Genomic DNA, 22564 nt, shown 5'->3' with positions numbered 1-22564 from the left:
TTTAATTTTTTTTGTGGTTGTAATTGTTCTGTTATTTAAAATATGCTTCTCTGTTTGGGTGGGAAGTGCGTTCCGTTAAATTAGTCCGGACCTTGTTTCCCTAATTAAGCTCCCCCTGTTCATTACAGCAAGCTCTATACGTGCAGTTCGCGGAGCTCAATTGCGGATGTTGTTCTGCTTTTTAATTGTCGGGGGAGTTGATCTGCCCTGGTGCCTAACTGCCCTCCCCCCCCAATTCCCACCCCCCTGCTTACTGCCGTGCACAGCCCACCCAGTAAGTCCTCGGCAGTTCTGCAGAACCCAGAACTCCAGGCTTAAGACCGGCGCTCTCCGGGAACCCGAAACAAAAAGTGGATTAAACAGTGAAATGAAAAATTCAGACCGTGTGTATTTATAGAGTAAATAGAGTGTTGCATTTTTAACACGAGGGAAATGGAGTTTTTTTTTTTTTCCCTCCTTTGAGCTGCTGTATAAATCTTTCATGGCCCTTGCCTTTGGTTCTGTGGTGGAAACTGGGAGGAGGAGGAGGAGGAGGAGGAGGAGGAGGAGGAGGAGGAGGAGGGGGAGGGGGGTGTGGCGTCGGGAGAGGGGTGGGTCTCCTGTCGATTAAAGATTTACCATCCGCAAGCAGCCGGGACAATCTCCCATTGGTCTCCATTTATGCCACACAGTGCCATTGGGCCCTTGTTGTTTTCTGTGCCGTTGTGACCGGACAGCCACCCCTATCCCGCACCCCAAAACCCCCCAATCCCCCACCCCCCCCCCCCCCCCACCCCCCCACCCCCCACCCCCCAGACCAAGCATCAATGTTTTCACAGAGATGGGACAACGCAGGACAGGGATTGTCCTCGCAATTCAGGAGGATTGATCAATTTTCCTGAAAACTGGCTTTAAAATGACAGATGAAAAACCCCCAAAAATGGAGTGTCAAACGTGGAAGCATCTTATTGTCACGGCGATGGCCGTGGAGTTTCCGAAATCATACTCCAGCAATAAGACCCAGGCCTTTTCACATGGAACAAAGCGCTCCAGTGCTCCATGTCTTGATCCTTTAGCCTGGAACGTCACCGTGTTGATGAATAATTGAAGATTTGCCTTTAAAAAAAAGGGCTGGAGAGTGAATGCGAAATGAGCAGGTAGATGAGGTGAAGACAGGCGGAGAGTCTGTTTACAGAGACGCCACTGAAGTGGAAGAAAGGACAGCGGGGTCAAGGTCACAGACTCAGTCACAGACACCGACTCAGTCACAGACGCAGACGCAGACACTGACGAACCACAGCACTAATTGCTGTTTGTTTTTGTTTTGACAAGTTTTTCATAAATGTTGACAGATTATTGCCATACTTTTTTTGGGTTCTTTATAACATTGCACAGGATCTTTAATGATAAAGAATGATTTTTTTAAAAGTGTGGTTGTGTAGTGGATGTCACCTTTGATTGGTTACAGTTGTACATGGAGGTGTTTGTGTGGTTACGCAGAGTGACTGTAGGTGGAGTTGATGCCTAAGGAGGCTGTAGGAGTGCGGCTGTAGGTGGAGTTGATGATGAAGAAGGCTGTAGGTGTGTGGCTGTAGGTGGAGTTGATGCTAAAGGAGGCTGTTGGAGTGCGGCTGTAGGTGGAGTTGATGATGAAGAAGGCTGTAGGTGTGCGGCTGTAGGTGGAGTTGATGATGAAGGAGGCTGTAGGTGTGCGGCTGTAGGTGGAGTTGATGATGAAGGAGGCTGTAGGTGTGTGGCTGTAGGTGGAGTTGATGCTAAAGGAGGCTGTTGGAGTGCGGCTGTAGGTGGAGTTGATGATGAAGAAGGCTGTAGGTGTGCGGCTGTAGGTGGAGTTGATGATGAAGGAGGCTGTAGGTGTGCGGCTGTAGGTGGAGTTGATGATGAAGGAGGCTGTAGGTGGAGTTGATGATGAAGGAGGCTGTAGGAGTGCGGCTGTAGGTGGAGTTGATGATGAAGAAGGCTGTAGGTGTGCGGCTGTAGGTGGAGTTGATGATGAAGGAGGCTGTAGGAGTGTGGCTGTAGGTGGAGTTGATGATAAAGGAGGCTGTAGGTGTGTGGCTGTAGGTGGAGTTGATGATGAAGCAGGCTGTAGGTGTGTGGCTGTAGGTGGAGTTGATGATGAAGCAGGCTGTAGGTGTGTGGCTGTAGGTGGAGTTGATGCTAAAGGAGGCTGTAGGTGGAGTTGATGCTAAAGGAGGCTGTAGGTGGAGTTGATGCTAAAGGAGGCTGTAGGTGGAGTTGATGCTAAAGGAGGCTGTAGGTGGAGTTGATGCTAAAGGAGGCTGTTGGAGAGGTCGGTGGTGGTTGCACGGCGACGCGACGGTTGCATGGTTACACAGCGCGGTTGTCGGCGGCGGATGTGTCAGGCGAGGGCAGCTGTCTCCCGCCGCTGTGCAGCTGCTCCGCCCCCCCCCCGCCCCCCGAGCGCCCCGACAGCTGCTCCCATTAAACTCCACCGGCAGAGCGGCGATGACATCGCTCCGGCAGCCACCCAAAGTGACAGCTGGTCACGGGCGCGCACCGCACACCGCGCACCGCACACGCCCCCCCCCCACCCCCCCCCCCAAACTTTCAGCGCCCCACAAAGCGCGGCGGCTAATTAATTCATAAGGGGAGCCGTCGGCTCTTGGCCCGGACCCGCCTGGAAAACGTCTTTGTGTGTTTGCTTGGGGGGGGGGGGGGGGGCGCTCTCTCCATTTCGAGACCTGCCTCGTGGGCCATGTCCAATATGTCGAAGATATGAGGGGGGCGGAGGGGGGACAACAACACTGAATGGGTGTTCTAAATGTCTTTTTTTGTTCATTTATTTGTTTATGTAGGTGTTTGTGCGCTTTTTTTCTGAGACTGCACCAAGACTCGACAAACTCGTTGTGTTGCTCTGGTGTCCCATTGTCACGAGAGTTGTTGGGAAGTGAGACCCAAACGATCACCCACCTCTTTTTCCAGACGAGGTCTCCTGAGGGGCTGGGGTGTAGCGTTGAGGAAAAATCACTTGTTTTTTGGGGTAAAAGTGGCTGGGGAGGTTAAGAGTGTGTGCCCCGCCACCACCACCCCATCCCAACGTCTTTTTTCTTTTTCTTCTCTCCTGGGCAGGATTCTTCAGCAGCAGAACGAGGACCTGCGGCGCAGGCTGACCCACACCACTCACAAGATGGAGGCCATGGAGACGGAGTTCCAGTCCAGCCGCCATTTCATGCAGGCCGAGATCGGCCGCTCCAAGGACGACCTGGAGAAGATGAGGGACAAGTTTCGGAGGTGAGACCCCATCCCCCCCCCATCCCGACTCCTGGATGGGTGGACCTGGTTGGGCACACCCCATGTTGGCACCTTACTGGCACGGGTTGTGTTTTTGGCCAAACCCACGTGAGATTTGCTTCATATCTCAAGATTTTAGGGGCATCAAGTTCCCTCCTGACGCATAACATTGGATGTGCGTATTATTATTATTATTTTCTTTCTTTTTTTGCTGTAGAGTTAAAGATTGTGTGCTGCTCTAACTAATCCTTCTATACTTTTTATTCTTGTCTGGTAATAAAGTTAATTAAAAAAATATGGCATTTTCATTTCCGCATTGCGAGATGAAATTAATTTTTTTTTCCCCAAGACCTGTGAAATGAGAAATACCTCTCCGAACAATCCGGTTTTAATGAGTTGGATCAAAGTGTTTTAATTAATGAGATCCTTCGGCCTGCTTATGCATCCAGCTGTTTCTTTAAACCTGTCAGTCTGAGGTCTCGTGAGATTGTGCGAGACACAGATAGGCTTTCCCGAGTGTGGAGCGGCATCTGGCCGGGGTGGGGGGGTCTGGGAGGGAGGGGGTGGGGGTGGAGGTGTTGGGGATTCTATCCATGCGAGGCGATGAGGAACAGAATCTGCTAAATCCGACTTCCGTTTGATTCCGTTGGCGAACCCGCGGAGGTGGGAAGCTCTCTCCCGCACTGCAGACGTTAAATTAAAGCAAGTCGAGGATGTGCCGCTCATCTCTGGCGTGTAACCTGCCGACGGTCTGCGTTCGCCTCACCCTGACGTTTCCGGTTAGCTAACGAGATCTGGTAACTCGGCTGATCCGGGCAGACACCGGAGTCCCGCTAGCCGCGATGGGGGGGTGGGGGTTGTGAATAAAGCACGTTCTTATTGCCGTGGGATTGGTTCTGTTAACCCGCCATTCCGTCTGTCATTAGTGCTCCCGGTTTCCGAGCTTCCCCGCCTCGTCTTTCTCCCAGACGAGCTGCGACGGGCGTCTGCAAGGGCGTCTTAACGGGATCCCCCGCCGATTTTAAATAACCCGGCTTTTCCAGACCGGGGAACGGCGGTTGTGTCGCCGCGCTCTCCCGTAGTGGCCGAACGTGGCTTCTGTGTGACAGTTAGGGTTAAAAAAAAGACCCGATTACACACATTGTTACTGGGTCTCTTTTAGTGGACCTGGTTACACACATTGTAGCCGGGTCTGTTTTAGTGGACCCGGTTACACACATTGTAGCCGGGTCTGTTTTAGTGGACCCGGTTACACACATTGTAGCCGGGTCTGTTTTAGTGGACCTGGTTACACACATTGTAACTGGGTCTGTTTTAGTGGACCTGGTTACACACATTGTAACTGGGTCTGTTTTAGTGGACCTGGTTACACACATTGTAACTGGGTCTGTTTTAGTGGACCTGGTTACACACATTGTAACCGGGTCTGTTTTAGTGGACCTGGTTACACACATTGTAACCAAGTCTTTTTTAGTGGACCTGGTTACACACATTGTAACTGGGTCTGTTTTAGTGGACCTGGTTACACACATTGTATTGTAACACAGTTACACTCCTACCCTTATAACTGAACGTGTTTTCCGCGGTCGTGCGGCGCTGGGTTTAATTCCGTGTAAGATTTCGCGGCCGTCTGTTCTCCCGGTGCCGTGCCTTCGTTTCCTGTTCCTTCGTCTTCACAGATCTGCGGTTCTCTGGCTCGGCAATCAGTGCCACCCCCCCCCCCCCCCCCTCCAAATATGAGTCATGTGATCCTGACAAGGCAGCATCTCTGGAAGGCTGAGATTCTTCTGTTTGTGTATTTTATTCCGCCCCCCGCTCCCTTGCAACAAAGAAATGATAGCAGACCTGGTTCAGTTTTTCAAACCTACAAACAACTAAAGCTGCTTTGACAGCAAGGGACCGGGATCACAGTTAAAACCAATTAAAATTGTGTGCCGATGTGCTGCATTCATTTGCTCGTTATAATTGCGGCTAGGTTAAGGCGCAACAGAATGACAAGCTGTTTCGCCTAATCCTGGTTTTTTTTTTTAAAGAAATCATCGAAAGCCAAATTTTAGTAGCAAAGCGGAAGTCTAATTTGACACTTTAAGGTCTTGGTTCACTTTCTGGAGTTTGTTTTTTTTATATCAACCCAGACAATTTTTTGTGTAACGATACAGAAGGCTTCTATTTTTATGCCTCCAGAAGTTGCACATTTAGATTACCTGATTATTATTATTTTTTAGAAAAAAAGATTAAACATTTATGTGCCATATGTAACCTGAAACCACTGCACTGGTACCAGCATATGAAAACATATTTATGTTTATAGTTGTGAATAAATGCTACATAATCTTTTCATATGTACAGCCTTTGTAAACATAACGTTGTTGTACAAACTTTTTTGTTACCCGAATTTCTTTTTCTCTTTAAATCATGAAAATGGATGTCCCAGTGCCTGCCATTGTACAGCCAGCTGGTCATCAGAATCTTCAGTTAATTGTTTCAGACGTCCTTCATCGCACCCATAACTGTCTGGGCCATTTAAAAAAAAAAAACATTTGCACTGAACACTGAAATAATATTTTTAAAAGCCCAGAAAGTGAATTTTTCTCTGACAAACAATAGATTTCTCTTGGCTTGTCGGGAGCCATTAAAAAAAAAAGAAAAACCTTGGCATTCAGAATGTCTGAGAAGACTTTTTCTTTTTGGAATGAGCTGAATTGGGTGAAACAAGGACAGCTGATTGGTGGTGGAGCCCAGCGCCAGGAGAGAGCGCATACTTGCGCGGCGCAGGGCTTTTAGCATGGGAACCCGTTCCCTGCCATTAGCATGTTCCTGCCAGGCCAAGCCGTAATTCAATTGTAAGCAGACTTGTTTATCTGCAGTTCGAGCGCTGGCTCGCTCTGTGTATCGCGCGCGGAGTGGAAAGCTCTCCTTCAGGCGAGCTTGGTTCGCTGGTTCGCTCCCGTCGTAAGCGTACACAGATTCGTTTAGCGTTAGCATTTGCGTAGTTGTGACTAGGGTTCGGTCTGCGCCGAACGAACATCGTAACGACTTTTAGAAAACTGTAAAAGATATAATTGGATTGTAGCTGGTCTGTAATTAAGAGCCGCGTCTGCGTCTTGTCCCATTTGAGTCTACTTACGCAGGTGTTTGAGAGACGAGCCACTGTACAAAAAGATTGGTCATTTCGCCCGAGAACAACCAGCCCCGCGTCGTTCTCGGTCTCAAAAGACTTGATTTAATTTGCTGGAGACTGTGTGAAAGTATTCAATTTGACTGTTTTGTGTAATCATCAAATGGTGGTAATTACTGTGCACAGTCCACATTACATTACAACAGCAGTTGAATCCTTTCCGACACAAGCAGAGTTATTAAGCTGGAGGCTTATGATTCCAAACTCAGCGGGAGATGGCAAAGCTTTTTCTTTTCTTTTTTTTTTTTTAAACTTTTTTTTTTTAATTTGTTAAAAGAACGAAGTGGGAGAAGAAGAAAAAATCAGCCAGACTGCAGACTCTGTTGATCAACAGGGATGCATAACTGAGATTAGTCAAAATACAGACCCTCCATTAATAGTTCTGTGTCTGGTAGCCTAAGTTATTTTTTTCCGCAACAACCGAGGGGCTTGTGTAAACGTCACTTTCAACTATTGCAGTTTTTTTAATATGTTCAGAGAAGAAATCCTTTTTTTTTTTAACTTGTATTTTCTAGCAAGGGCCATGAACAAAATTGTCTGTGGTCGCTGTTCTGTGGGGACACCTGGAGTTCCTGTAGTAGTAGGCGAAGTCGCACAGGATATTAGATTGGCTAGTTGTGAGGGTGGATTCTGTATGTTGCAGGCCTTTGGGTTTTTTTTTTTGTATTTTTATGTATGCCTGAGCTGGATGAGTTTGCTGTCTGGCCGCCCAATCCATCGTTCCACTGCTGTTTTATGAATCGGTCCAGCACTAATCTGTCTTTGCAATGAACCTAAAGAACTTTGAATGCTTTTTACATTATGAATGGAAGGAAGGCTTGGCTCGGAGTTCTGTCTGCCAGATATAGCCTACCTTTTTTTCCTTTTTTTAAAGTGCTGTTTTGTGTGTAGCTGGAGCTGAATTCAGGGCAAGGTTACCACAGTGTGTGTGTGTGTGTGTGTGTGTGTGTAATGCTGCTCAATCAATCAACTGGCAAGTTAGCCCGAGGCTACAGTCAACGTCATATAATGAGTGTGCTCAAATGCATGCTGATGTTTGGTTAGGAGCAACAGAACAGTTGTTGGTAGTCAGCTGTAAAGATTGGACAGATGCATGGAAATGTTTGTTGGAGGAAATTGGAAAACGGAATAACTAAAGGCACTTTATAGTGAATCGGTGATCGGTTAAACAAAAAAAAAGAAAGAAAAAAAAAAACACTGGCGAGTAAATGGTACCCTGAGTCCATCAGCAGCTGTGCTTTAGTTTGAAATACAGCCGGGCTGTATTAACGGTTTCCGCGCAGCGGGATTGTTCTTGCAGTCGTCATTTAAAAAATAAAAAAAATTCGCTTGAGATGGACTGTGTTAAAGGCCTGTGTCTCTCTCCCACCACCGGGGAAATAATCAACCTGGTTTTTAAATTGAATTGTGCCCCCTCGTTGCATTTTTAACGTCCACGCGCAGTTTGACAGTGCCGGATTTGGCAACGTGCTTGCCTGGCTCGTCATCTTTTTTTTATCAGTAGGGGAGATAATAGCCGTTTAAGTTTTGGGAGGGGAGGGGGCGCTTGTGTGGCTCCTTTTTTCACATCTAATGGGAGGCGCTCTCGTCGCGAGATTGGTTTTCGGACGCTCGGCTCGGCGGAGGATAAAAGAACATCGCCGCGGCTGAGCGTCTGAGGTGAGGCAGTAATGAGAACGCGGAATCGCGGTTGGCGGCGGCCATCGTGTCACGCGCCTGCTCGCCGTTTGCGTGGAAATACCATCGCCGTCCCCTTCGCGTGTAAAAAGTATATGCGCAAATTCTGGAGTTCAGCCTGGCGGAATATTGCTTCGCGCGCGCGCTCGAGCCTTTTCAGTGTCGCATAGCAGCTTTTATTCAATTACGGAAGATTTATTCAGCCAATTACGGCACTTTAGACGGAGCAGGCAATAATGGATATTGTCCTGATCAAAATGGGTTTTTATAGAAATCCTTCTTTTTTTTGTCTTTTCAATTTATCCCAATTTAAAGGCCATGGCGGGTGTTAAATTCGCTACCTGTTGGCAAAGAAAATCACATTTTGATGACTTACTCTTCCCAGGGATAATTGCTACCACATCAGTATAACACATCAAAGCATTTTTACTATTATGCCAGTAATACTGATGACACTGCTGATGATGGTAATACTCCATATTTAAATAAGGTGCTCCTAATGGCGGTTTAATAAAAAGCCTAGCGATCCCGAAAAAAGACCTAAATGAAACGGTCTTAAACTTAAATCTTAAACTGTCTCCTGCTCTTTTTGTCCCCCCTCAGATTGCAGAACAGTTACACTGCCTCTCAGAGAGCCAACCAGGACCTGGAGGAGAAGCTTCACGCCCTGGTAAACCATTCCCTCCCTCTCTCTCTCTCTCTCTCTCTCCCTCTCTCTCTCTCTCCCCACCCTCCACACATTTTTAATGCAATGAGCCACATCAAAAGGCTAATGATGTATGTGCGCTTTTTTTTTACAGTCCAGCCTGAACAGGGTTAGCGGAATTTTCATTCCTTGTTCAAAGGGGCTTCGTTTTTTGGCGAGGTGCTCCTCACCCTAACCATTTTACCGGCGACAGCGGACGAGAATATGCGTCTCTCAGCAGCCTTGAACCTGGACAGAGCTCCTGTGTTGCGTTTGGCGATTACACAAGGACTTGCTCGCGGATCACTTGCCAGTCGCGGGCGCTGCAGCCGCGACGTTTTACCAAAAACCGGCAGATTGACATTTGATTTTAACTTCACCACTGCGCCCCCTCTCCTCCACCCCCCCCCCCCCCTCCCCGAAAACCAGCGCCACAGCCCAGTACTGATCCCCCCCCCCCCCCCGGCGGGAGTTAACCTGCCATTAAATTGATAAAATGCAATCTGTTAAAACTGCCCGGTGATTTATGATTGTTTTCCCCCCTGTGTGGCGTGTAGGGGTTGATTAGAGGCCTGTCATGACGGGGTCTCCCCAGAAGTGGCCGCTGTTGAGCGACTGACACACTTTGTGTCAAGAGTAGTCTGTCGAATCCATTTTTGAGCACTTTTTTTAACGTTTTTTTTTTCCGCCCTAACTGTGATCCAAACCACTACTTTAAAAAAAAAAATAGAAAGAAAACGTTCAGACCGGTTGTGAATGTGGCTCCCTGGGGCGAGGTTCCATCCGTGCAGCCTCTTTCCCGAGAGAAGCCATTTATTTGGTTTATATAGATAGCGCCCCTCTCGCACTGACCTGGGGTCAGTTTCATTGTTATTGTACAGAACGTTTAGGGCTGCCTCTGCTGATCCTGGGTCCGGATCCTGTGCCTGCCGGACAAGGGCGCAGTCCATTACAGTTTGACGGCACTGTTCTATCACAGCTACTTCCACGACGGATATTGGTTATCATGGGTTTTTTTTTTTTATGAGGCTAATCTTATTTTTGCCCACTCAGCTGCTTCCCATCGGCTCGGTTATCAGTTATGTCCTCCTCGCCGCGTTTCGGTCTGCCCGTTGTGTTTCCGCTGCACCCGTTGCCCTATCCTGGCACAAGACGATTGGAGGAGGATTTTTGGGTTTTTCAGCAGAAGGTATTGGTCAGTTCCGGTGGGAGGAGGGGGGGGGAGGGGGGGGGGGGGGGGGGGGCGGGGGTACGAGAGACTGTTATTCCAACTGACGTTTGTTATTTTTTAAAAGCCAGATTACTTTTGGTATGCCAGTATTTTTGCCCCCTGACAGGCCTAGTGTACTTGCCAACCTTTTCGTCGATACGTCCCCGTTTCCCTATAGAAGGAATGCATTAAATTATTCCTGGGTTTATGTATTTCTGTGAATTAAGTATTGTTCTCTGTGTTTCTCTGTGCTAATGAGCAATGTAGAATGCCATGTTCCCCCCCTCCTTCTCTAGTCTTAAGGCTTAAGTTGTCCCTCCCCCTGATATAATGCTCTCTTTCTTGTGCCTGTATTTGCATATTTCTTATTAACATTTTGTCTTTCTCTTAAAATAAAAACGTTAGCCTTTTTTTATGAAGTAGAGCTGTGATCGATTAGGGCCTGTTTGCACTTGAGATTTTGCGGTGTTGACTGAGCTCTGAACTCACCTCATCTCTTGTCATATTTCCATGTCTTCATTTGTGCAGACCTCACTGACCAGTGTGATTACATCATCCTCTCTCTCTCTCCATGGGTCTTCCCGGCACTTTAGGGGAGGCTCTGCCCCTCCTTCCACCTCCAATAGGCAGCAAACAAGCCCATAGCCCCACCTCCTCCTTCCACATCCAGTTGGCAGCAAGCATAAACCCTTAGCCCCACCTCCTCCTTCCACATCCAATAGGCAGCAAGCATTAACCCATAGCACCCTATCAGAATGGAACCCCCTTTGAGGAGATTGCCCTTTTATTGTACGTGATCGCTTTTTATTATATAACTTTAGGAAAGGTTTAGTCCAGCTAAAACAGCTGTCGAGTCACGGTCACAGGGCAGTTTAGCCTGGAGTGAGTACAGTCCAGCCTTTCACAGTCAGTGGTATTTCCCTGGCAGTCCAGCTCGTGTAACCTGCTTTGCCTTTGGAGTGAACCACTTCAACTGAATGTAGGGGGGGCCAGGGTGAACCTGAATGACCACCCCCGTGGGGTGGATGGGCAAGTCCGCACTTTAAAAGAGGCGCTTAGGTTTATCCTATAAAGAATGTAATCATTACAGGAGTTCAGATTTCCCGGCTCTGCCCTTTTCCTGGAGTCCGAACATTCATACATTTAAACTTAAATTGTAATTGTACTTCAATTTTTTTTTTTTTAATTCCTCAAAATGTGTTTTACCCGGCGATGCTAGCTGGCCTATTAGGTCAGGGGTGCGTTGACCCATTTTATTGCTGGAAGAGCACAGGCTTTGATCCTCACGTCCAGATATCGACTCGGAGTTAACGGTCACGCCCGGAGGAGGAACCGAGAGTAGCGTTCTGGATTTCCGAGCCGTTGTTGTTCCCCCCCCCCCCCCCCCCCCGATGGGACGCTCTCCTGGCTCTGCCCGTTAACCTCTCTACAGGGTCGGCCCACAGGACCCCGGAAGCCTCTTTCACTTCACGATGTGTGTTTTGTGTTCTTATCATGGTTTCTCTCTCTCACACTCTCTCTCTCTCTCTCATTTCATCCCTCTCTCACGCCGCTCCATGCCGCTGCTGTCTTCAGGCCGCAGTCAGTCAAACCTGGGTCTATGCAGTTGCGTTGAATTCTTCTTCCTTTTTCTCCCTTCTCTGTTTGTCGTCGTCGTCGTTCTCCTCCTTCGCCAAATATGCGCAAAAACCCCCCTTTATTGGTGCTTGTCGATTTCATTTCCATACTGTGCTTCATTTCCATGCCTGGAAACGCGTCCCGCCACTTCCTTCCTTCTAGCTGCTGCGATTTCTAGCCCGTGTCTTGACTAGACTGGCAGGCGGAGATGCGCTTGGAAATTTTTGTGCTTTTTGCATGTGCTTTGTTAGAGCTGGCTCTCGCCCTGTAGGTGTGTGATGATTAGAACCAGGTCAATTTAACCCTCCCGCCCCCCCGCCCCCTGACCGATCCCCCCCCCCCGCCTCCCCCCCTTCCCCGGTCTCCCTGCTCTACTTACGTGCTCATCCCAATTATCCCCGTGCCGGGGAAACAAAGCTGTGGAGATCAGTCGGGGGTTTAATGGCTTTGGTCTCCCCCGGATAAACAGGGACTGAATCGGTGAAGTGCTGGCCTCTCATCCCCCTCTATTGAACAGCATCCGCAACGATAATTGGTTAATTATCAACGTGGAAAACAGAGACCAAGAGCCTCTCTGTCTCTCTTTCTCGCACACACACACACACACGCACACTCTCTCTCTCTCACACATTCGCACACTCTTTCCCTCTCACACACCACACACACACACGTACACACACACTCTCTCTCTCACACACACTTGCACACTCTTTCCCTCTCACACACCACACACACACACGTACACACACACACACACTCTCTTTCTCACACACACGCACTTTCCCTCACATACATGCAAACTCACACACGTGCACACACACATTCTCACTCACACACACAAACGCGCACACACACGCACACACACACACACACACACACGCGTGCACGTATGAATGGCTCAGTGTTGTTTATAAACACAATGGGTCACATTCATAAGCCCTCTCAGAGTAGAACTGCTGGTCTGGGGTCAGTTTTCTCTGGTGCACAGCCTTTCCGTTAAAAAGCTAAAACACAAAACTTATCTCAGATCGGAACTTATCCATTATGAGCTAAGTGGCAAAACTTATCTCAGATCAGAACTTATCCATTATGAGCTAAGAGACAAAACTTATCTCAGATCAGAACTTATCCATTATGAGCCAAGAGACAAAACTTATCTCCGATCAGAAGTCCCGCTTTAAATGTGTCATGAATATGGGTCAATGTTTTTATAATTTATTTTGGAAAAGTAATTGATACATTAACCGTTTCTAAACCAAACCAAAAATCGATAGCTGCAGCCCTTTATGTATAAAATATTGCGTTAATTGCATCATCAATCATTCCTGGAAACCCCTTCCACGGTCACCCTGACGCAGTCAGAACAAACCTGCCCCTCCCCCCGCATGCCTACACTGAATAGCCTGTAACCGGCAGCTGAAATCAGTGCTAATACGGGTTCACCGGCTGTAAAAACTTTCCCTTGAAGCCCGCTCCTGTCCACCTTTCACAAGGCCTTTTAACGAGCGGGAGGGGGGGGGGGGCGACGCTCGGTGAATGCTAACGCCCGGCCTGCGCCCGCGCTCCTTTCGCCAGTCCGCTAAGACGGCGCCTGGAGTCGCTCCCCGCGCCCCTAATTGGTACGGGACCCTTCCAGCTCTCTGGGATTTCGGGATTATTTTTTGCGCTACAGTGTGGCGAAAGCGGAGGATCCTCGGAAGCCATTTTTTAATTTAACAGATAGAATTGCTCAGGGGGCGTGCGCAACCTGACTTGTAATACGGGCCTGCGTTCGCAAACCCTGTAGTCCCCCAAAATCTCCACCCAACCCCCTCCCACCCCCTATTTCCTACACACACACACCCACACACACACCTGTACCTACGTATTTGTACTCTCCTTTTTACAGTAGTCTCAGTAGACAGACAGTCAAGGCGAGGTTACTCCCCTTCCCTCCAGCAAAGTGTCTTAGTCCATGCTGCCACTTCTCCCCTCTTTTACAGCTCCGGCACCTCTTGCCCTGCCTCAGCCTATACTTGCATGCCGTATTTAAAGCCAGAGCTAATTCAGTTTGTGTAAAAGCCACAGAGGGTGAGCGTATACGGACGGGGTCGCTCAGTTAAACATTGTGCTGATGCGCCGGCGTCACTTAAAAAATAAAAAAGCCATTTGAAGGGTGCGTCCCTATTAAAAGCCCCCCCCCCTCGCTGCTGCCCCTGCTTGCCCCCGCGGGCCCGTATCTCTGCTCTAAGAGGCCATTAGCGTATCTGATCAGTGGAGTGCTCGTGGTCGTTAGCGGCTGGGTGCACCCCCCCCCCCCCCCCCCCCCCCCCCCGGAGCCGAAGTTTCCTCAGAGCCGAGAGGAGCCTGTGTAGTGTAATGTAGGGTTAAGGAGCTGGTCTTGTAACCTGAAGGTCGCAGGTTCGAATCCTGGGTTGTAGGACGCTGCCGTGGTTACCCCTTGAGCAAAGGCACTTAACCTGCTTTGCCTCAGCGCATATCCAGCTGTATAAAATGGATGCAGATGTAAATGTAAATAGTGTGTGATAAAGCTGTGTAAGTGGCTCTGGATAAGAGCGTCTGCCGGATGCCTGTTAGTGTGAAGGAGCCCGATCGTTCGGCGAAGGGTCCCGGCGTCGCTCTGTCACCTCACGATGCGCCATCGATCCGTTTCGCACGGGACAGTTTCCCGAAACCCGGCCGTTCGTTTCGGTCCGACTGCGCTCCCCGAGCCGGCCCGACGGCAGCTTCCTGTTTTCACCTGAGCCGCGTCAGCAAAGAGGGAGGATGGGAGGCCGTTTTTAATCAGGGAGGAAATTACTTGCACCCCTGCCCCCCCCCCCACCCACCCACCCCTTTAGTCCATGTACTAAAATATATAGGAACCCAAGCAACTACTCAGCTGTGATCACCCTGTCAGAAGTGCAGCGTTTTCAGCCTTTTTATTTTATTTAATTTTTTTTATAACATCTGCCTTTAACCTCCGCTCAGCTCCGCAAGGTGGAGAGGGACAAGAAGACGATGGACCAGGAGATAGTGGAACTCACCAACAAACTCCTGGACGCGAAGAACACCATCGACAAACTGGAGGAGTTGAACGTAGGTGTACATAAGTGCTCCGTTGTCAATCTCGTTTTTTTTGTTGTTGTCATTTCATGAGAAAGAAATAAAAAAAACAGATTTACATTTATCCAACCAATTAGCCAAATGCCTCCTGATGGGATTACACGGTGTGGCAGCTTGTGCGCGTGGAGCCCGTAAATGGCAGGTGACGTCTGCTGTTAAGGCTACAGTTTGCTCCCCTCCATTTTTCTTTGTTTCGACGAACGTGTTGTGGGCCCGCGGGGAGCCAATTATTGCGCGCGGCTGTGTTTTCTCAATGCTGCTGCGATAGCCTCGTCTCAGCGGGGAGGCCGAGTGCCTTTATTGACGTCATTTAGTTCCAAAGGTTTCACGGGTTGTACCCCGTCGTTACGTAAGGTGTCAGTGAGTGGCCCCTGTATGTGTCGTGTGTGTGTGTGTGTGTGTGTGTGTGTGTGTGCGGCTGGGACGCTCGACCCGCCCCCCCCCCCCCCCCCCCCCCCGCCTCGCATTCTGAGAGTGATTGAAGCTGACAGCCCCCCCCCCCTCTCGTTGCAGGAGCGCTACCGGCAGGACTGCAACCTGGCCGTGCAGCTGCTGAAGTGCAACAAGTCGCATTTCAGAAACCACAAGTTCGCCGACGTAAGTTCAGCCCCGACCGTCTGAGCTGGGAGCGCTCCAGTCACAGGGATGGATGCATGCATACGTGCATGGATAGGTGGATGGATGCATGCATGCATGCATGCATGAATGAATGGATGGATGCATGCATGCATGCATGGATGGATGGATGGGACTGGAGTAACAGGCAGGTTTTAATGGAGCTACGCAGACTTTTCTTTTTTGCCGAGTTCACCACTGTGCCTTTTATCACCCTGCTACTCGGGTGCAGCGCCTGGGGTTTGTGCCTCCGTCCTGCGAGAGAGGAGAGAGTCGGAGCCGTTTGCAGAATAACCCCGGCCAGCAGGCCCCTTGGGCCAGACCACACGACCAAACTCCTGACACATTTTGTCTTGTGGCTTTTTTTTCCCCTCCATTTTTTAATGGGGCAAACAGTCCGGTCTTTATCACTTAAAGCTAACACACAAAGATGGGTGCTCAAGAATGCACAGGCTTTAGGAAGGCCGCTAAACCGCAGAGACTGCTGGGTAATCTGCTCGTCACCTGACCACCACTTGTAGCCTGTGCTTTTAAACAAAGTCAGCCAAAATCTATCAGTGCGCAACGTCCTTCTGTATTCACTAAAAGCCTGTCCATACAGCGAGCTGAAGCCTCAGTTAAATTAACCCCATTGACCCACCTGCTGAACGCGCATTGCAAACCCAGTTCTGAATGGGGGGGCTGTAGTATAATGGTTAGGGTTAGGGTTAGGGTTGCAAACCCAGTTCTGAATGAGGGGGCGGTAGTATAATGGTTAGGGTTAGGGTTAGGGTTGCAAACCCAGTTCTGAATGAGGGGGCTGTAGTATAAGGGTTAGGGTTAGGGTTAGGGTTGCAAACCCAGTTCTGAATGGGGGGGCTGTAGTATAAGGGTTAGGGTTAGGGTTAGGGTTGCAAACCCAGTTCTGAATGGGGGGCTGTAGTATAATGGTTAGGGTTAGGGTTAGGGTTGCAAACCCAGTTCTGAATGGGGGGGCTGTAGTATAATGGTTAGGGTTAGGGTTAGGGTTGCAAACCCAGTTCTGAATGAGGGGGCTGTAGTATAATGGTTAGGGGAACTGGTCTGGTAACCTAAAAGGCTGCAGGTTTGATTTCCTGGTAGGGCACTGCCGTTGTACCCTTGAGCAAGTTGCTTAACCTGCGCATTGCGTCAGTATATATCCAGCTGTATACATGGATACTATGCGGGGGAAGAAAAGTTTTTTTTGAGTAACAGGAGTTGTTTAAATAGCTCTGGGTAAGAGCGTCTGTTAAATTCCTGCAGTCTATGTGTCTGTGTAATGTGAAGGTGTTCCTCTGGGCTCTGGGGAATGTAGCACATGCCCTCAGTGCTGTGTGATTAGCAATGTGCCCTCAGTGCTGTGTGATTAGCAGGCTGCTGAAAGCCCTGATTTCGTCCCCCGTGTGTGTGTGTGAGCGCGCTCCTGTGAAAGCAGGCATTAGCTGCAGGCCCACAGCTCCTGGTCCCAGAGGAGCGCCCGTGTGTGTGTGTACACACAGAGAAAAACGGCCTGAACTTTTCAGGGGCAGGTCCTGGCTTTGCGTGTAGCATGTAGCGTGTAGCGTGTAGCGCAACATGCCATCGCCATGCGGCGAGCGTGAGTGCGAACGCACGTGTCCGGAGGGGGAGGGGGGTGGATCGCCTGCCTCTCTCCCTGCTGTTTATCCTGAGGGCTAGCTTTCACCCCCCCATACCCCCCCTTCGCCCCCCTCCTGTTTTAATTTGTTTGTTTATAAACTGACAGGACGGACTCGTCTCGGGGTATCGGGTCTCCAGAGGACCGTTGCCGCGGTTTCCGTCGGCTGTCGCTCCCGGGCATGTTGACTGTTTTGCGATGTGTAATTTATCAGCGCTGTATTATCTCCGCGTCCCGCTGTAATTCATTATTTCGTGCGGTGCGGCCGGCCCGATGGACCGGGCCCGCTCGTGCTCGGGGGGGGGGGGGGGGGGTGGGCGTGCGTGCGGGGGGGCTTTTCGTGACGTCGCCTCGAAAAACGACGGCCCGTCAGACGCTCCGGATTGATTCATACGAAGCTCTTATTTATAGCTGTTCTCCGAAAGAGCGACCTTGCGCTCGGCAAACCGCACGGACGCTTTTCTCTGCCTCGGTATTACAAATGCTTCGGTGTCGCGTCTGAACCTGGCGGTTAGCGGCCGTTTCCTGGAAGTTCGTGGAATTCTCTGAAGAGGGCACCACGCTCCGAAGCGTAATTTTAGACACCCTCAAAATTGGAGGACGCGTTTTTTCTCCCCCTAATGAAATCGGAGTATTGTGCTGAGAGGTGGTGTTCCGCTCGCGCGGGCACTGGGTCAGCAGAGGAAGCCTGAAGTAGATTAAACGGACCAAAGCGAAACCATCAATAACCATGGCGACAGTTCCCTCCTGGGAACGCTACTGTGGGAGATGCGGGCTAAAAACAATCACTTAGCTTCCATTGCGATAAGCCCGGTGCCACTGACTGCAAACAGTATCAAAAAATATACGACCGCGTGCAGAAAATCACCATTGGGATGGTATAAATCACAACTATATGGGTGCTTTATTATGATTGGAGACTGGCCCTTTAGTTTTTTTATTCATGGAAGAAATCTTGATTTAAATCCAGTTGTCGCATGCTGATTGTGTGGTTTCCAAACAAGCTGGCACACAGATCATTAGTGTGAACGGCTATTTCAGCACTTGTGGTACACCTAATTTCAGTATTTCAGCAGATTTGACATGTAATTTCAGTAGTTGTGGCATGCGTAATTTCAGTAGTTGTGGCACGTGTAGTTTCAGTATTTCAGTAGTTGTAGCATGCCTAATTTCAGTATTTAGAAGTTGTGGCACACGTAGTTTAAGTAGTTGTGGCACGTGTAATTTCAGTATTTCAGTAGTTGTGGCACGTAGTTTCAGTAGTTGTGGCACGTGTAATTTCAGTAGTTGTGGCACGTGTAATTTCAGTATTTCAGCAGGTTTGACATGTAATTTCAATAGTTGTGGCACGTGTAGTTTCAGTATTCCAGCAGTTGTGGCACCCGTGATTTCAGTATTTCAGCAGTTGTGGCACGTGTAATTTCAGTAGTTGTGGCACACGTAGTTTCAGTATTTCAGCGCTTGTAACATGCATAATTCCGGGTTCGGCTCCGGCGTGCGGGGGCGCAGTGCGCCGGTCTCCCTGACTCGCCGCGAGCGCAGACGGGGGGGTGGGGGGTGGGGGGGCTCGCCGGCCGCCAGCCAGCCGCCAGCCCGCCTCGGCGCTAACCAGCGGCCCTTTTGATTAAGCCATTATTTCTACAAAAGCAGCAGCGGATGAAAAGCACTCACAGGAAAAGGCACCAATCAGGGCAGAGCCGCAGAGCGCCCAATTTCGATGTCTCTCAGCTGCCGGCCGCAGCCCTTCTCTGCGTAATGCAGGCTGGCAGAGAGGGGCTGATGGCATACCAGCTTCAGCACCACACACACACTAATAAACACTCACACATGCACACTCACACACACTAATAAACACACACACACACACACACACACTCTCTCACACACACACACACACGCAGTACGCTGTAGTAGTCTGAGGCAGGCGCTGCGTGTGCAGCGCTGCATTGATCTCTTCCCCTCCTGATCCAGAGGCAGTGCAGGGCTGTGGGCAGACATCGCCTGACAGGATCGTTACCGTGTCAACCAGCAGGCTCTGTGGAATCGCTAACTCGCTTCGCCCGTTTTCCACCAATCGATAGCCAGCCGTCCGCGTCACTCATTCACTTCAAACACCTGAGTGCCAGTTAAAGGCCCTGCAACTTCAGATGTCCTCCCTCTTCCGTTTTTCTCCTCTCTCTCTCTCTCGATCACTTCATTTCAATAGCACTCCAGTTTCGAGGGCACGTTTCTCCCTCGCCCCCCCATCCTTGCGACGGCAGTGGCCTTTTACTGGTAACAAATGAAGGCACGGGGAGTTCATCCTGACCTCGAACTGCCGCCGTTAGGGACCTTAATTTGGGCATTGCCCCCTGACAGCCGCCACGCCCCCCCCCGCAATTCGGTTTGGTAACCGGATACAAGATGACATCTGTGAGTTAAATGGCTGTTATTACTGTCATCTGTATTACGAGGGCAAAGAAGTGCATGAGCAATGAGAAGACGGCCTGGAATTTTGCCGTTTTTGCTCGTATAACGGTTGGATCCAAGTGTATGGCCCGCAATTTTTCTCCAGTACTGTTAAAAGCATATTTAGTCTTGTGATAGGGCCTGTTTTTTTTTCATTTTAATGCTCCCTTTCCTCTCCAAAAAATTTGGAATGACCCATCGCATGTAAGTTGGCTCTCATTGCTGCAACCTCTGCCATCGATTCGCGGAAAGGCAGGCGAGCACGTGCTCTACTCCGAAGCGCGCATTGCACAGCGCCACTTTCTTATCACACCGCAGCGTCCGGGTCCGGCTCACACAGACGTGAGTCGGAGGAAGACGCTTCATGTGCGCCGTAACAGGTGCAGGGACCCCAGTCCACCAGCAGGGGTCAGTCCATCGCCGGCGTGACATGAGGTCGCTGTCAGCACTGCCGACTCCAACTCTCCCATCATTGGACAACGTTAGAGCCAATCGGCATGTGGAAGCGCTGGCCGCAGTCGCCACCGGCACAGTCCGGATTTGATTGCAGACCATCCGGCCCGTTTGTGCGTTAGGAAGACACCCCAGTGCGTGCAGGTTTTTTCAACCTTGGTAACGAACTGTTAGTTTGAGTGCTTGACGCCCTTGTACTTTCTGTGTACTGTGTTAATTTCTGTTTTGATGCCTCAGACTCAGGTTGTTGTGACTCGCATTCTCAGCTGTGCAAAGTGGCAACGAGAATGCCAGTCACAATACCGGCGTTTCAAGGCATCGAAACAGGAGCGAACACAATAGGAAGGAACACGGTGTGAGGACGCTTGGTTGGCCGCTGCTAAACACTTAGCGTTTCCTGTTGTGTGTGTGTGTTTCTGTCCTCCTCCCGCAGCTCCCCTACGAGCTGCAGGACATGGTGAACAAGCACATGAAGACCAGCCTGCCGGACCGGGGCGCCCAGGCGCAGGACCCGGACTCCCTGAGCCTGACGCCGGCGGACGTGGTGCCCACCTCGGTCATCGCCCGCGTCCTGGAGAAGCCGGAGCCGCTGGTGCTCAACTCGGCCCAGTCCAGCAGCAGCGCCGGCCGGCCCGTGGCCGAGGACGTCTTCGTGCACGTGGACATGACGGGCCCCCCCCCCGGGGGGGAGGGGGGTGGCGGCGGCAGCGGCGGCAGCGGCGGCAGCGGCGGCAGCAGCAGCCAGGAGAACGGGGGCCAGGGTTTGGGTCTGGGTCGCCAGCTCAGCCAGGACCAGCAGCAGCAGCTGCTCCAGCAGCAGAACGGCATGTCCCGTAGCCAGACCAGCCTGGACGGGCACTCCGGAGAGGAGGGGTGCGGGGGCGGGGGCGGGGGCGGGGGCCCGGTCGCCCCCTCCTTCGAGAAGCTCAACCCCTACCCCACCCCGCCGCCACCCCACCCCCTGTACCCCGGGCGCAAGGTGATCGAGTTCTCCTCCGACGACAAGGTGAAGATCCCCAAAAACAGCCCCCTGCCCAACTGCACCTACGCCACGCGGCAGGCCATCTCCCTCAGCCTGGTGCAGAACGAGGAGGAGGCGGTCGAGCGGCAGCGCACCGTGCCCAACAGCCCCGCCGTGTCCGAGGGCGGCTGGCGCTCGGGGGCCTCCTCCTCCTCCGGCGGGCACCCCCGCGGCCCCCCCCCAGCCCGACGCCGCGGACCCCCTCTCCAGCCAGTCCAGCCCCTTCAGCAGCCCCCCCCAGGCCCCCAGCGCCTTCGCCAGCTCGGGCAGCTCGGAGGAGGACCTGCTGGCCAACTGGCAGCGCATGTTCGTGGAGAAGATGGCGCCCGCCTCGCAGGGGACGCTGGTCAGCCGCACCTCCTTCAGCAGCGAGACGGTCAAGGACCTGGAGGACCGGCGGAACGGCAAGGCGGGCGGGGACCGGGACCGGGACCGCGACCGGGGGCTCCACCGGGGGGCCTACTCCGACGGGGAGGAGTCGTCCCCGCAGAGCTGGACGGCCAGCCGGGGGTCCAGCCTGGACACGGACACGGGCAGCTCCGACCTGCGCGGCCGCAAGGCCCAGTACGGCGGCGACTGCTCGCAGGAGGAGAGCGAGCGGCTGCTGATGGGCCTGGACCCGCTGGACCCGCTGGACGACGGCGACAGCTGCGACACGGCCGTCACCGTGGCGACCGCCCTGGAGCAGGCCGGCCCCGCCAGCCCCGCCAGCCGCCGGAGGGAGTTCGTGGACGGCGGGTCGGCGGGAAGCTCCGCGGAGGAACGGGACGTCCTGCCCCAGGACTTCCCCGTCATCGCGCCCAGGGCCCTGCCGGGCCTGGAGGACTTCGCCGAGAAGCCGCCGCCGCCGCCCCCGCCCCACGCCCAGGGCCCCGCCCGTCCCCAGAAGAGCCCCAAGAGGATGGGGGTGCACCACCTGCACCGCAAGGACAGCCTGACCCGGGCGCAGGAGCACGGCAACCTGCTGGACTGAGACCCTGGCCCCGCCCTCCCCTGGCTCGATCCGCACTCCCTGTGAACCGTCAGCAGGGGGCAGTGTAACTGCGAGGCCGTCGCCGTCTCTGCAAAAAACGGCCTCGCTCTGCAGTCTTGTCCTCCACCAATGGGGCCTCGAGAGCTGGCCTCCAAAAAAAAAACAAAAAGGCGTTTCTCGCAGAATCGTGACTGGACGTTGATTGTAAAAGAGGGTGGGGAAATTTTTTTCCCTCTGCCCGTTCTCCCGAACTGATCTTTTTAAGGTACAGAACCTTGTTTCAAGTGTCCTATGAGATTTAATATTCGAAGGAACTGATTTTTTTTGTGTGTTTTGAAAATGCCCTTGAGAAGACCGGCGAATGGTAATGTGAGGGGGGGGGGTAATGTGACTGTGTTCCGGAAGGGGCGGTTGACTCTAGGGCGTGGCCGTACCTTGATGTGTTCCCCTGAGCACGCTGGGATGGAGGAATGAACAGTGGGGGCCACTTGAGGCGTGGTAACCTCCGCTCGTCCGAACCCCAAATCCTGACTGCGCAGCGCTGAAGAGAAGCCAGGTGGTGAGGGCATCTTGTTTTTACTACATTTTCACGTGCCCGTGGGCGTCACCCTTGGGGAGTTTGGTGGCACACAGCCTCTGTATACCGTATTCAACCTCTCTGTGTTCCAGAATTAGTTTGGTGGTGGGAAAA

The 22564-nt window shown here is 51.5% G+C and overlaps 1 protein-coding gene across 1 annotated transcript in view; it reads left to right on the top strand.

The window, feature by feature from the left end:
- The window catches only part of tjap1 (tight junction associated protein 1 (peripheral)), a 65551-nt gene extending 43535 nt beyond the window's left edge, over positions 1-22016 (top strand). Inside the window, 6 exon segments of the mRNA XM_035401091.1 lie at positions 3094-3255; positions 8714-8780; positions 14593-14700; positions 15241-15324; positions 20313-21071; positions 21073-22016. Of these exon segments, the coding sequence (XP_035256982.1) occupies positions 3094-3255; positions 8714-8780; positions 14593-14700; positions 15241-15324; positions 20313-21071; positions 21073-21873 (1981 nt within the window). The 3' untranslated portion in view covers positions 21874-22016.
- The last annotated feature ends 548 nt before the right edge of the window (positions 22017-22564 follow it).

This window comes from Anguilla anguilla, chromosome 18 (assembly GCF_013347855.1).
Source record: "Anguilla anguilla isolate fAngAng1 chromosome 18, fAngAng1.pri, whole genome shotgun sequence".
In the NCBI taxonomy this organism is placed as follows: Eukaryota; Metazoa; Chordata; class Actinopteri; order Anguilliformes; family Anguillidae; genus Anguilla; species Anguilla anguilla.
This window is presented reverse-complemented; position numbering and strand designations above follow the sequence as displayed.